Genomic DNA, 14,100 nt, shown 5'->3' on the forward strand with positions numbered 1-14,100 from the left:
TTTTGTTTGTACTCCAGGGCTTACAATTACAATGACAGCCATTTGTGTGCATTGCTACCGTCACTAGTGCGGCAGCTTATTGGTTGAGGTGTTGCCTGATGCTATCAGGACAGAACATCTTTGAGTAAATCCAGGATAGGATAGACGCTCTTAAAGGACCAGTCAACACAGTTGATTTGCATAATCAACAAATGCAAGATAACAAGACAATGCAATAGCACTTAGTCTGAACTTCACATGAGTAGTAGATTTTTTTTCTGACAATTTTAAAAGTTATGTCTTTTTCCACTCCCCCTGTACCATGTGACAGCCATCAGCCAATCACAAATGCATACACGTACCATGTGACAGCCATCAGCCATTCACAAATGCATACACACTTATTCTTGCACATGCTCATTAGTTGCTGGTGACTCAAAACTTTAAATATAAAAAGACCTGTGCACATTTAGTTAATGGAAGTAAATTGGAAGTTGTTTAAAATGGCATGCTCTATCTGAATAATGAAAGTTTAATTTTGATTGAGTGTCCCTTTAATCTGGCTAATCCCTTTTATTACGGATGCTTCCCTTCAAGTTAATCAAAGCTGGGAACAATGATTTTGGTTTCTTTATTCTAGCTCGCAGAGCCTTATGGTTAAAGCCTTGGTCTGCGGCTGTGTCCTCTAAATCTCAGCTTCTGTACCTTATCTGATAGCTCAGCATGCTAAGGCACAGTGTGGTTAAGTTCTGTAGCAACCCAAGGGGTTGCAGGTTCAGTCCCCCTGCGACGGCCCACTCAACGTTTCATCCTTCTGAGGCCGACAGGATCAACAACGCCTTGACACCCTTAACGGTGATTAGCCGTACTTTTCAAGTATCCTTTACATACTTTCATAATCTTTAGCTATTCCTTACAAAGAGCAGTCCTTGTTTGGATCTGGCTTGTCGGAGATTATCTCTGACATCACAGGAGGTAAGGGTCTCCTTTTCCCTCAGGATAAGGGAAATGGACGACAGAGCCATTTTCGTTCCTTCCGAATCTTCAAGGGAAATTCTTCCTCTACTGATTCCAAACAGGAACAGACTAAACCTGCCTCCGATTCGGGACAGGATCTTGTAGGGGGCAGATTTTCCTTCTTCGCTCAGGCTTGGGTTCGAGAGGTCAGGTTCCCTGGAAAATAGAGATCAGGGGATGTAGAATCTGCTAACTTTTTAGTTACTATTTCCACACTAATATTACCTTTAGCTTAGGAAATCAGGACGCTGCTTGATGAAATTATTTCTTTTATTATACAGAAAATAAGTATTTACATAGAAACAAGTTGCTAACTAATGTAAGGGGAGGAAAGGGAAGGTGGAAAAGGGGGAGAGAGAGAGATGGAAGGGGAGAGGTGAGTGAGAAGAGAGCTTAGCCTAGCCTACAATGGCAACTAACTTATATAGTCATTTATTCTTTCACATAGCCCAGCCCACACTCAGCTGTAAATTCTTTAGAGACCAGATGACATCATTAGATCAGGGGGGTAGAATGTGACGTCCTTAGGCTATTGGTGATAGGAACTGAGGTAAAATCAGGGCCTTGTACACCATCTGTGATGAAACGGCCATCTGTGCTGAAATGCTTAATATTGGGTTGTAAAATGTCTTACGTGAATCCTGTGGTATCCTTTTGATCTATTGCTTACATACAGTGGTTCATCAGATTTTCCAACGGGGTTTCACTTATAAAGCTGGTAACTGTAGGTCAGTGTACATTTAACCCTTTGTATCCTTGATGTTGTAGACAAATGTCCCTTAGCATTTCATTATTCAATAATGTCCATGGAAATAACAGTCTGATATGAAAGTTAGGTGTGTTCATAAATACAACATTCCCCTCTTTGATCATTAAATCACTTATGATCATAACGTTGTACTGCTCACTTTATAGTGAGTGGGGCAACCTGAAATAAAACCATTCATTCGCATCCATACTCTAAATATGAAATAAATACTAAAATACCATTCCCTTACAATGTGTAGCACATTCTATCAATCACATTATGAATATGATGATTAAATCATTTTACAAATACAATATATATTTTACCCTGTTAGAATTAACAATAATCTGAGATATATATAAATCATCAGCATATTCAGAATAATTATACATGATACAAATTAATTGTTACATATCACACACAATCTTTATGACTACTACTAGGAGTAGTGCTCGAATGTTATACATGTGTGACAGATTATAATTTATTAATACAAAATGCCTGCTATCTGAGGTCATAAACAAAACATAGCATATAGCTTTGCAAACATTTATATTACTTTCTGTAAAACATTAAATCACAGTATCATTATCTGCCTTCAAGGCATGCACAAAGTCTTATAATCTCTACTGGTCAGCACTTAGAGACCTATAAGTGGACAATGTTATACTCTTTGCTTATGAAAAATATTACTGAAAAACATTGCCCAGTGTGGCGAAACAGAATTTAAAAAAAAAAAAAACTAATACAGAAGCATTTAAAAAAATGTTACCTATTGTGATAGAAAAAAAAAAAGAGATAAAAAATAAAAACTTGCTTAAAAAATACAAAAATGGTAGTGAATAAAAAATGTCCTTAAAAATAAAAAAAAATGTCCTTAAAATACAAAAAAATGGTAGTGAATAAAAAATGTCCCTAAAAATAAAAATGGTAGTGAAGGGATCTCCCCCGTTTGGTTCCTTGATAGAAAAGGAACCATATTACAAAAAATAACAAGAATCCATTTTACACATATAAAACGAAGATGACACAGAACAAACACAACATTAAAACAGTACGTCACACAAAACGTGTTGCTGTTCTCTTTAATATAACAGCGTTCTTAAATAACTAAATTGGATTTTGCATTAAAATTATCCAATTTAAAATATCTAGTCTTAAACAGAACAGGATTTGTGCTTCTTTTGGGTGATGGTATAGGTTGCTTCTGTAAGTAATCAGAATTGTTAGTTCATGACATTAATAACATAAACAAAATAACATAGACATATAAAACAGTACTTGAAACCATGACTTTTAAAATAAATTGGTTATGATCAATTGTTTGCAAACAATTCATTGTGGCTATATTACATTTATGTAACTGATGAGCTTATCATAAAGTACCACGTGGTCTTTAAGAAAAAGGGAGAAATGCATTTATTTATACTATAAACATTTTATTTATGGATAGCAGCAACCTGTGAATAAAAATAAACAATTACAAAATTCTTAATTTCTTGAAGTAGACTGTACAAAGTTCACTTCTCTTCAAGTAATAGCCCTAAAAAAACAACATAGCATTAATATAGACATATATACAAAGTAATTAAATGAAACAAAATAAATCTCTACTTGCCTAAAGTAAAATTTCTACCATCACCTATACATGGAATACAGGCTAATAGAATGTAGAGAATAGAGACAGATTTCTTCAATCAATTGGCAATATACACAGGCTGAGCTAAATTGAATATCAATAGATGCATTGCCAATTGTGTATAATTAAACAGTGCCCAAAATGGCCAGTTTATGTAAGGTATCCTGAAATGGAACATTTGTCCCTTCTTTTTTAGATGGGGGCTCTTTGCAGTTTTGTTGAGATTGGGGCTCTTTGCAAGTTTCCTCCCTAGTAGGTTTTTCTATTACTTCTTTCATTTGTTAAAGAAGATATATTCTGTTCCTTTTCACCTTCAAATATAGCACTGTATTTTCCTTCCTTACTTAAATAGGATATTTTGTTCTGCTTCCTAAGTAATTTTTATCCCTGGTATCTCTCATTGATGTCACACATTCCCTCATGATGTGCCCAAACTTTCCACATTTAAAACAATGTCTCAAAAATCTCTGCTTTCCTGATTCTCAGTTAGCATAGATATATTATTATGAGTAGCATTCTTATGCTTTGAGTCTTTAAACCAATCTTTAAGTATGTTAACAAAGTTTGTATAGGAGCTGGCATTTCTAAGAGTGATTCTTGTACTACTGTCAATTAACGTGCATTTAGTTTGCCATAGAATAAAGAAAATCTGCATCATCTGGGGACATGTTAGGGCAGTTATAAATATCTTATACAGTGCAAGGGTACTCAGTACAAAACAAAATCGGGTCATTCCTCTCCTTTAAACTTGCATTTGCTATGGCACTGGTACCTCTGGCATCACGGCAACTCATAACACACTGTAATTCCTTTAATCTGTCCCCTGAATTTCCCCCAGTTTGCATCAATATCTGGAGACACTCCTTTATGGGTGCCCTATCGGTGCCCTTAGCTGTGCAGCTAATTGTGATGGCAACCAGGCCCTGAGCAAAGCACAGGCATCTCCGTTGCCTAAATTATACTGAGTAATAACAGCTTCTAACTTATTAGAAAGGATTACAAGTGATGTGGAGGTGTCAAAGTGACCTAAAATATGGCACAAATTATTACGGTCTTGTATTGTAAGGGGGGCAAGTTTACTATGATTATTTACTTTAGTCTGTAATTGAGGGTTACTTTGCATTCTATTTGAGGAGTTAGAATAGAGGGGACTTGGTTTAAGTTAACAAAGGACTGTCAGGAATGTTAGGGGTTTGTCCATCTAGTTCTATAGTTTGACTTTCATTACCATCTACTTCTAAAGGACACACATGTGCTAGACTACTCCTGTAATGGTTACATTTGTCTTGTATCCCCTGTGCTTTAAGAGACAAGATACATTGTTCCTTATTTAACAGCTGTGATTCAGACTCCCATAAGTCTGCCTTAAGTGATGCAATAACATTTTCTCTCTGCATTTCCTTTTCTTCCATATATGTTACTAATTGCTCTCCCATTCCACACCTCACTTCACATTCATTAAGCCTCTCTTGTAGCTCAGCATCAGTTTTAGTAAGTTTGTCTATCTCTTCACTCAGTGTATCACACTCACATATCTTTTCAGAGTGACTAGCAACAGCCATAATAGAATGACCAAGTTTATCCAGCTGTTCTATGATATCAGTCTTTCGGCCTTCCATTCCAACTCTTTCTGTTCAGCAATCTCTTTCATTCTTAGTAACATACTTAGTAAATTACTTAGCTCTCTTTTTTCTATGTCTTTCTGAAACAGTTTTCTATTTAGTTCATTATTGTGCTTTTCACATTGTTTAATTACATTATAAAACTGACGTGTCAATGGATTTTCTGCACATGTAATAAATGTGAACAGAGGCATATTTTTTTATGTATTTCTCAACCAGTTCCATTCTTACTAACAACACACCAGATTCACACAACACACTATACACAGTACAGATGTACTCACTTACAGGTACACATCTAACATCAACAAACCTTTTTGCATTATTAGCCTAAAATCTAGACCTAGAGGGATCTCCTTAGGAGCTGCATGTAAAACTGGGCTATGCCTATTACACCTTTAACCTCAGAGATGTCTGGTTACTCTCTTGTTTTCAGATTTTAGTAAACTTAATTCAGCAAGAAACAATTAATACATTTACTTTTCTGTAGCATACAGGAACATAACATAAACATAACATATACTTACGGTACTTGCAGCTTTCTCACTACACAGTGTCTTGTAGATCTGCACACTTCCCACACAGATAGGTCCGGTCTGGCCTCTATTCACAAAGAGTTCTTGCAGCTCCAGTACTTCAGTTTAGCAAATTGAGCTGTAGTTCAACGTGGAATTAGTGGTTTATCCACGTCCCGTATGGGGTGCCAAATGTAGAATCTGCTAACTTTTTAGTTACTATTTCCACACTAATATTACCTTTAGCTTAGGAAATCAGGACGCTGCTTGATGAAATTATTTATTTTATTATACAGAAAATAAGTATTTACATAGAAACAAGTTGCTAACTAATGTAAGGGTAGGAAAGGGAAGGTGGAAAAGGTGACATCATTAGATCAGGGGGGTAGAATGTGACGTCCTTAGGCTATTGGTGATAGGACTGAGATAAAATCAGGGCCTTGTACACCATATGTGATGAAACGGCCATCTGTGCTGAAATGCTAAATATTGGGTTGTAAAATGTATTAGTGAATCCTGTGGTATCCTTTTGATCTATGCTTACATACAGTGGTTCATCAGATTTCATACTGGGTTTCACTTATAACGCTGGTAACTGTAGGTCAGTGTGCAATATTTTACCCTTTGTATCCTTGATGTTGTAGACAAATGTCCCTTAGCATTTCATATTTCAATAATGTCCATGGAAATAAACAGTCTGATATTAAAGTTAGGTGTGTTCATAAAATACAACAGGGGATATGGTCTCAGACAGAGTCTCTTTTGCCCACCCATAACTGAGGGCGATCTGCAATGCTCTCCTGACCTGGCTCCAGTTAGCTTCGGTTCAGTTTATCAGGTTCCAGACGGACAGTATAATGTCAGTGGCTTACCATCAATCATCAGGGAGGAACAAGGAGTTCCTTGGCGATGACAAAGGTTTCCAAAATAATTCAAAATGGGCGGGAGGCCATTCTTGTTGTCTGTCGGCAATCCGCATCCCAGGGGTGCTCAACTGGGAGGCGGATTTTCTAAGCAGACAGACCTTTCATCCGGGGGAGTGGGAACTTCTTTTGGACGTGTTCTCCAGTCTGATCCTCAAATGGGGTCAGCAGAGTTGGATCTCATGCATCCAGACAGAATACCAAACTTCCCAGGTACGGGTCGAGATTCAGAGATCCTCAGGTGGAGCTGATAGATGCTCTGGCGGCCCTTGGTCCTTCAATACTAACATATCCGTTCTTCCGTTTGCTCTCCTTCTGTTTCAAAAGGACCTTCTGATTCAGGGACCTTCCATCATCCAAATCTAGATTCTCTGAAGCTAACTGCTTGGAGATTGAACGGTTGATTCTAGCCAAGCGAGGTTTTTCTGACTCAGTTATAGACATTTTGATTCAGGCTCGTAAGCCTGTCACTAGAAAGATTTATCACAAGATTTGACGTAAATACCCTTTATTGGTGTGAATCCAAGGGCTACTCCTGGAGTAGAGTTAGGATTCCTAGGATTTTCTCTTCAGGAAGTATTGGAGAAAGGATTAGCTACAAGTTCTTTAAAGGGTCTAAATTTCAGGCATTTTCTGTTCTGTTACACAAGCGTCTAGCTGATGTCCCTGAAGTTCAGTCTTTTTTTTTTCAGGCCTTAACCAGCATTAGGCCTGTGTTTAGACCAGTTAAGTTCTCCAGGTTCTTCAAGGGGTACCGTTTTGAACCTATGCTTTTCTTAGATATTAAGTTGTTATGTTAGAAGGTTTTATTTTTGGTAGCTATTTCTTTTGCTTGTAGAGTGTCCTGAGCTTTCAGCATTACAATGTGAGTACCTTATCTTATTTTTCATGCAGATAAGGTTGTTTACGTACAAAATTTGGATTTCTTCCCAAGGTTGTTTCTGATCGGAACATTAATCAGGAAATTGTTGTACCTTCCTTGTGTCCTAATCATTCTTCTAAGAAGGAGAGGCTCTTACACATTGGATGTAGTTTGAGGCGACTAAAGACTTTCGCCAGTTTTCCTCTTTGTTTGTGGTATTTTCAGGCAACGTAGGGGACAGAAAGCTACGGCTGTTTCTCTTTCTTTTTGGCTGAAGAGTATTATACGTTTGGCTTACGGAACTGCCGGACAGCAGCCCTCCTGAAAGGATTACGGCTCATTCCACTAGGGCTGTTGCCTTCCTCATGGGCATTTAAAAATGAAGCTTCTGGGGAAGAGATTTGCAAGGCTGCAACTTGGTCTTCTCTTCACACTTTTACAACATTTTTCAAGTTTTATACATTTTGCCTCAGCTGAGGTGGCTTTTGGGAGAAAGGTTCTTCATGCAGTGGTGCATGTTTAGTTATCCTGTCTTGTCCTCCCCGTATCATCCGTGTACTCTAGCTTGGGTATTGGGATCCCATAAGTAATGAAGATGATCCGTGGACTCATCGTGTCTTTAAGAAGAAAAGAAAATGTATGCTTACCTGATAAATGTATTTCTTCTTAGACACTAAACAGGCCCCATTTATCAAGCTCCGTATGGAGCTTGAAGGGCCGTGTTTCTGGCGAGTCTTCAGGACTCGCCAGAAACACAACTTATGAAGCAGCGGTCTAAAGACATCGGGTTGATTGACAGCTCCCTGCTGGCGGCCGATTGGCCGCGAGTCAGCAGGGGGCGGCGTTGCACCAGCAAGCTCTTGTGAGCTGCTGGTGCAATGTTAAATGCGGAGAGCGTATTGCTCTCCGGATGAGTCCACGGGCCCGCCCTGTCATTTATAGACAGGAAGTTTTTTATTGTAAACTTCAGTCACCTCTGCCACCTTGGCTTTTCCTTTCTCTTCCTAACTTCGGTCGAATGACTGGAGTAGGAGGGAGGGGAGGAGCTATTAAAGAGCTCTGTCTGTGGTGCTCTTTGCCTCCTCCTGCTGACCAGGAAGTGAATATCCCATAAGTAATTAAGATGATCCGTGGGACTCATGTGTCTAAGAAGAAATAAATTTATCAGGTAAGCATAAATTTTCTTTTTTCCTCAAAAAATAGGCTTTGGGCATTGCAGCCTATCAAGAGGATTGTCTGAGCCATTACTGCAAGTTTAAGCCTATTCTATTGACTATGTATGCTCAGGAGCATGCATGTGTCTTAAAGGGGACATTAACAAAAAAAAAATTATTTCCTGATTCAGATAGAGCACTCCATTTTAATTTTGACTTTCATGTATCTTTAAGAGATAAAGTAAAGTCAAAGTAAAAAAAAGTTATTCATTGTACAGAAAAGAATCAACTGGTATTTTGAATTCAATGTGGGTGCTGATTAGGGCCCAATCACACTCTTTTGTATTCTATGTAGTGGTCTACTCCTGTGGAAATCTAAAGACTTTTTTCACAAAGGGAATATCTCCTAAATGTGTTTTTTACAAGCTTTCAACAAGGACTAGACTATGATTTCTTAATCTATTAAACTGAACAGTCTACTTAAAATTGTTATTGCTTAAAGGGACAGTCTACAATAGAATTTGTATTGTTTTAAAAGAGAGATAATCCCTTTATTACCCATTCCCCAGTTTTGCATAACCAACACTGTTATATTAATAAACTTTTTAGCTCTGTGATTACCTTGTAGCTAAGCATCTTCTGACAGCCCCCCTGATCACATGACTTTTTATTTATTTATCTATTGACTTGCATTTTAGTGCTGTGTTTGTGCAAAATCTTAAATAACTCCTCGGGGTGAACACAATGTTATCTGTATGGCCCACATGAACTAGCAGTCTCTTCTTGTGAAAAGCAAATAAAAAAGCATGTGATAAGATTGGTTGTGCAAAGCTGGAGGACTGGGTAGTAAAGGCATTATCTATCTTTTTAAACAATAACAATTTTAGTGTAGACTGTCCCCTTTAACAAAATAGATAATCCCTTTATTACCCATTCCCCAGATTTGCATAACCAACCGCTGTTATATTAATAAACATTTTACCTCAGTGATTACCTTGTATCCAAGTCTCTGCAGACTTCCCCCTTATCTCAGTGCTTTTTTTATTTGCATTTCAGTCAATTAGTGCTGACTCATAAAAAAAAACTTCACAGGAGTGAGCACAATGTTATCTACATGAACTGGCACTGTCTAGCTGTCAAAAGCTAATAAAATGCACTGAGAAAGGAGGCTTCTTGCTGGGGCTTAAAATATCAGCTTATGAGCCTACCTAGGTTTAGCTTTCACAAAGAATACAAAGAGTACAAAGCAAATTTGATTATAAAAGTAAAAATGGAAAGTTGTTTGCAATCGCATACCCTATCTGAATCATGAAAGTTTATTTTTGACCCCTACTGTCCTTTTAAGTATTTAGTTTGTTTGTTTTTCTGAAACTTCTGAACTTTTCTGAAACTTTCCATTAAGTGATCATGAAACAGTCTGTTTCATTGTTTTAATAAAAAAGCACTACACTCCGGTTTATACTTAATAGAAATCATTGCAATATGTAATATTTATCTTTTCAAATGGATTTTACCTTTTATTTCTTTTTTTAACGTAATTTGAGCAGTGTCCGTTACTTCATGTCACAGCAATACAAGGAGGCTGTGGCCCTCTGCAAGAAAACATTTATAGCTTGACGTCATAAAACTTCTATAGTAACATGAGCTAGTTTTAGTCATTAAGTGAATACTAGATAAACAGGGAGTTATATGTGCCCATTGCTCTGAACAGGCAGAATGCAACCCAAGTTGCCAACTGTCTGACCCCTTATCTAGCTGCAGGCAGTGGCTACACTCGATAATTTCTAAATGCTCATTTTGCAGGAAAACAAGTTAGTTGTTTGCTTTGTTTTTAACACACATGTTTCTTTTTATGTTTACTTTGATGTAACTTATTTGTTTTTACTAAAGGAGCACTGTTTAATATCCCTTTAAATTGATATTAATGTCATATAGTGTAATACTGATGTGAACCTCGCGTTTCACCTTTGTCTATGGATTAAACCTGCACATTAATGAAAAGATAAGTTTGAAGATGGCAACATATTTTCTATCCTAGAATGGGTTAGACTGATGTGCTATGATTTTTCTTTTTTTAATACCTTGTATTATTTTAAAGTGCTGTTGAAGAGCTGTGCAACTCCAGAGATAATTTGCAGAGTACATTGGTAAATATTATTTATTATTACAGGGAACTAAAATATGGTATTCAGTCACTGACGAAAACGGAAAATAAAATTGGAGAACTCTCCCAATGCTGCCAAACAGGCCATCACCCAGGTGGTCATCTCTAGAATTCTGATGGCCGCACCTGGGATGGGTATGTACATAATTACTTTCAAGGGACATAAAAACTGCTGAGTACAGCTACAGTAGAATGGTTACTGCTCACCATGATATTGGCTTTCCTCCTGTGCCTGTATCTGTCTTCAAAGCCTTTCTATTATTTTAACCCCTTACAAGTATTAGTCAGTAAAGTGGGTGCTGCCCATCTTGGAGCTTATATTTGCTATGTAACTTTTAAACTGTGCAAAAACGTAACTCTTTGTGCTCTCTCTTATGTGAGCTAAACTGAAGTGAAAGTTGCAGCTGTCAAAAAGCAGGAAACATCACACTTCTGTGAAAGTGCACTGCTCCCTGTCACAGGGATGCAACAATACACTACAAGATGGCTAAAAGATGCACAGTTTTACCAGCTGGTTTCTGTATTGAGTTAAATCAAGAGAATGGTTTTAAGAGAACTTCAGGTACAGGAGGGAAAGCAATAGCAGGATGAGTAGTAACCATGATATTATAGTTATACCCAACTGTTTAATGTCCCTTTTAAAAATGTAAATCTTTTATCAGTGATTAATTAATTAGTCAGTAATTTCTCCAACATTGGTGTGTCCGGTCCACGGCGTCATCCCATAACTTGTGGGAATATTCTCTTCCCAACAGGAAATGGCAAAGAGCACAGCAAAAAGCTGTCCATATAGCCCCTCCCAGGCTCCGCCCCCCCCAGTCATTCTCTTTGCCGCTCTGAACAAGTAGCATCTCCACGGAGATGGTGAAGAGTATGTGGTGTTTTAGTTGTAGTTTTTTTATTCTTCTATCAAGAGTTTGTTATTTTAAAATAGTGCTGGTATGTACTATTTACTCTGAAACAGAAAGAGATGAAGAGTTCTGTTTAAAAGAGGAGTATGATTTTAGCGAGTAGTAACTAAAATCAATTGCTGTTCCCACGCAGGACTGTTGAGCTGAGAGAACTTCAGTTTGGGGGAACAGTTTGCAGACTTTTCTGCTCAAGGTATGACTTGCCATTTTTCTAACAAGACTGTGTAATGCTGGAAGGCTGTCATTTTCCCTCATGGGGATCGGTAAGCCATTTTGTTAGACTTAGAAAGAATAAAGGGCTTATTATGGGCTATTAACTGGTGGACACTCTTAAGGGCTAAATCAATTGTTTATTTAAGTTGTTTTTTAAAGTTTGAAGTAATTTTCACACTTTTATTGTTTGGGGAACGTTTTTTTCGCCAGGCTCTAGTTAAGACACCTTCCCAGTCAGGAAGGGCCTTTCACTATAGTAGGCAGAGCCTCATTTTCGCGCCATTATTGCGCAGTTACTTTGAGTACAGTGCATGCAGCTGCATGTGTGAGGGTCTGGTATCCACTGAAAACGTTCCTAGAAGGCTGGATTGGTATCGTATACCCCCCCTGGGATAGGTGAAGTCGCAACAAAGGTTGTGGCTGGGACTGTAGTGGGGTTAAAATTGCAAACGGCTCCGGTTTCACATTTTAAGGGTTAACATCTTGAAAATTGGGGTGCAATACTTTGAATGCATTAAGACACTGTGGTGAAAATTTGGTAAAGATTGGATAATTCCTTCATAGTTTTTCACATATTCAGTAATAAAGTGTGCCCTGTTTAACATTTAAAGAGACAGTAACGGTTTTGTTTTAAAACGGTTTTTGTGCTTTATTAACCAGTTTAAGCCTGTTTAACATGTCTGTACCTTCAGATAGATCATGTTCTGTATGTATGGAAGCCAATGTGGTTCCCCCTTCAAATATATGTGATAATTGTGCCATAGCGTCCAAACAAAGTAAGGACAGTACTGTCACAAATAGTAAGGTTGCCCAGGATGATTCCTCAGATGAAGGAAGTAGAGATAGTTCTACATCCTCTCCTTCCGTGTCTATACCAGTTATGCCCCGCGCAGGCGACCCCTAGTACTTCTAGCGCGCCAATGCTTGTTACTATGCAACAATTGACAGCAGTAATGGATAACTCCATAGCTAATATTTTATCCAAAATGCCAGCATTTCAGAGAAAGCGCGATTGCTCTGTTTTAAACACTGTAGAGCAGGAGGGCGCTGAAGATAATTTTTCTGTCATACCCCTCACACCAGTCTGAAGTGGCAGTGAGGGAGGGTTTGTCAGATGGAGAAATTTCTGATACAGGAAGAATTTCTCAGCAGGCAGAACCTGGATGTTGTGACATTTAAATTTAAATTTAGAGCATTTCTGCGCATTACTTAAGGATGGTGCTATCTAACTCTGGATGATTGTGACAATCTGGTCATCCCCAGAAAAATTGTGCAAGATGGACAAGTTCCTAGAGGTCCTGGTTGCACCCTGCATCCCTTTCCGATACCTAACGGGTGGCAGACATAGTGAATAAGGAGTGGGAGAAGCCAGGCATAACCTTTTTGTCCCTCCTCCTATATTTAAGAAATTGTTCCCTATGGTCGACCCAGGAAGGACTTATGGCAAACAGTCCTAAGGTCGAGGGGGCGGTTTCTACACTAGCCAAACGCACGACCATTCCCATTGAGGACAATTGTGCTTTCAAAGATCCTATGGATAAAAAATGGAGGTGGGTTTGCTTAAAAAGATTTTTGTACAGCAAGTTACCTCCTTCAAACCTATTTCGATGCATTTTCCTGTCACCTACAGCGGCGTGGTTCTGGTTCGAGGAACTGGAAAAGTCGCTCAGTAGGGAGACTCCGTAGCGGAAGTCATTGGACAGAATTCACGCACTTAAGTTAGCTAATTCCTTTATTTTAGATGCCGCTTTGCAGTTAGCGAGTGTTAGCGGCGAAAAATTCAGGGTTTGCAATTGGGGCACGCAGAGCGCTCTGGCTAAAGTCTTGGTCGGCGGATGTATCTTCCAAGACCAAAATTTCTTAATATCCCTTTCAAAGGTAAGACCCTATTTGTGCCAGAATTGAAAAAAGATTATTTCAGGACATCAATGGGGGAGGAAAGGGCCATGCCCCTCCCACATGATAGGACCTTTCAAGGCTATGAATAAGTCCAATTTTCGTTCCTTTACGCAATTTCAGGAACGGTACCAGGCTCCAACTCTAGCAGCCTCTAGAACAAGAGGGTACCTTAACGCATTCCCGACCAAACCAGCTTGGAAATCAATGCAAGGCTGGAACAAGGGTAAACACGGCCCAAAAGACCTGCTGCTGCTACCAAAACAGCATGAAGGGGTAGCCCCCCGATCCGGGACCGGATCTAGTAGGGGGCAGACTCTCTCTCTTTGCTCAGGCTTGGGCAAGAGATGTTCAGGATCCCTGGGCACTAGAAATAGTCCTCTCAGGGTTATCTTCTAGTAATTCAAGGAACTACCCCCAACGGGGAAGGTTCCACATGTCTCACTTATCTTCAAAC

At 38.6% G+C, this 14,100-nt stretch overlaps 1 protein-coding gene across 1 annotated transcript in view; it reads left to right on the top strand.

Moving 5' to 3' along the window:
- LOC128663019 (sideroflexin-1-like) overlaps positions 1-14,100 on the top strand; it is a 90,889-nt gene that overhangs the window by 70,453 nt on the left and 6,336 nt on the right. Inside the window, 2 exon segments of the mRNA XM_053717143.1 lie at positions 10,630-10,684; positions 10,686-10,758. Of these exon segments, the coding sequence (XP_053573118.1) occupies positions 10,630-10,684; positions 10,686-10,758 (128 nt within the window).

This window comes from Bombina bombina, chromosome 6 (assembly GCF_027579735.1).
Source record: "Bombina bombina isolate aBomBom1 chromosome 6, aBomBom1.pri, whole genome shotgun sequence".
Lineage (NCBI taxonomy): Eukaryota > Metazoa > Chordata > Amphibia > Anura > Bombinatoridae > Bombina > Bombina bombina.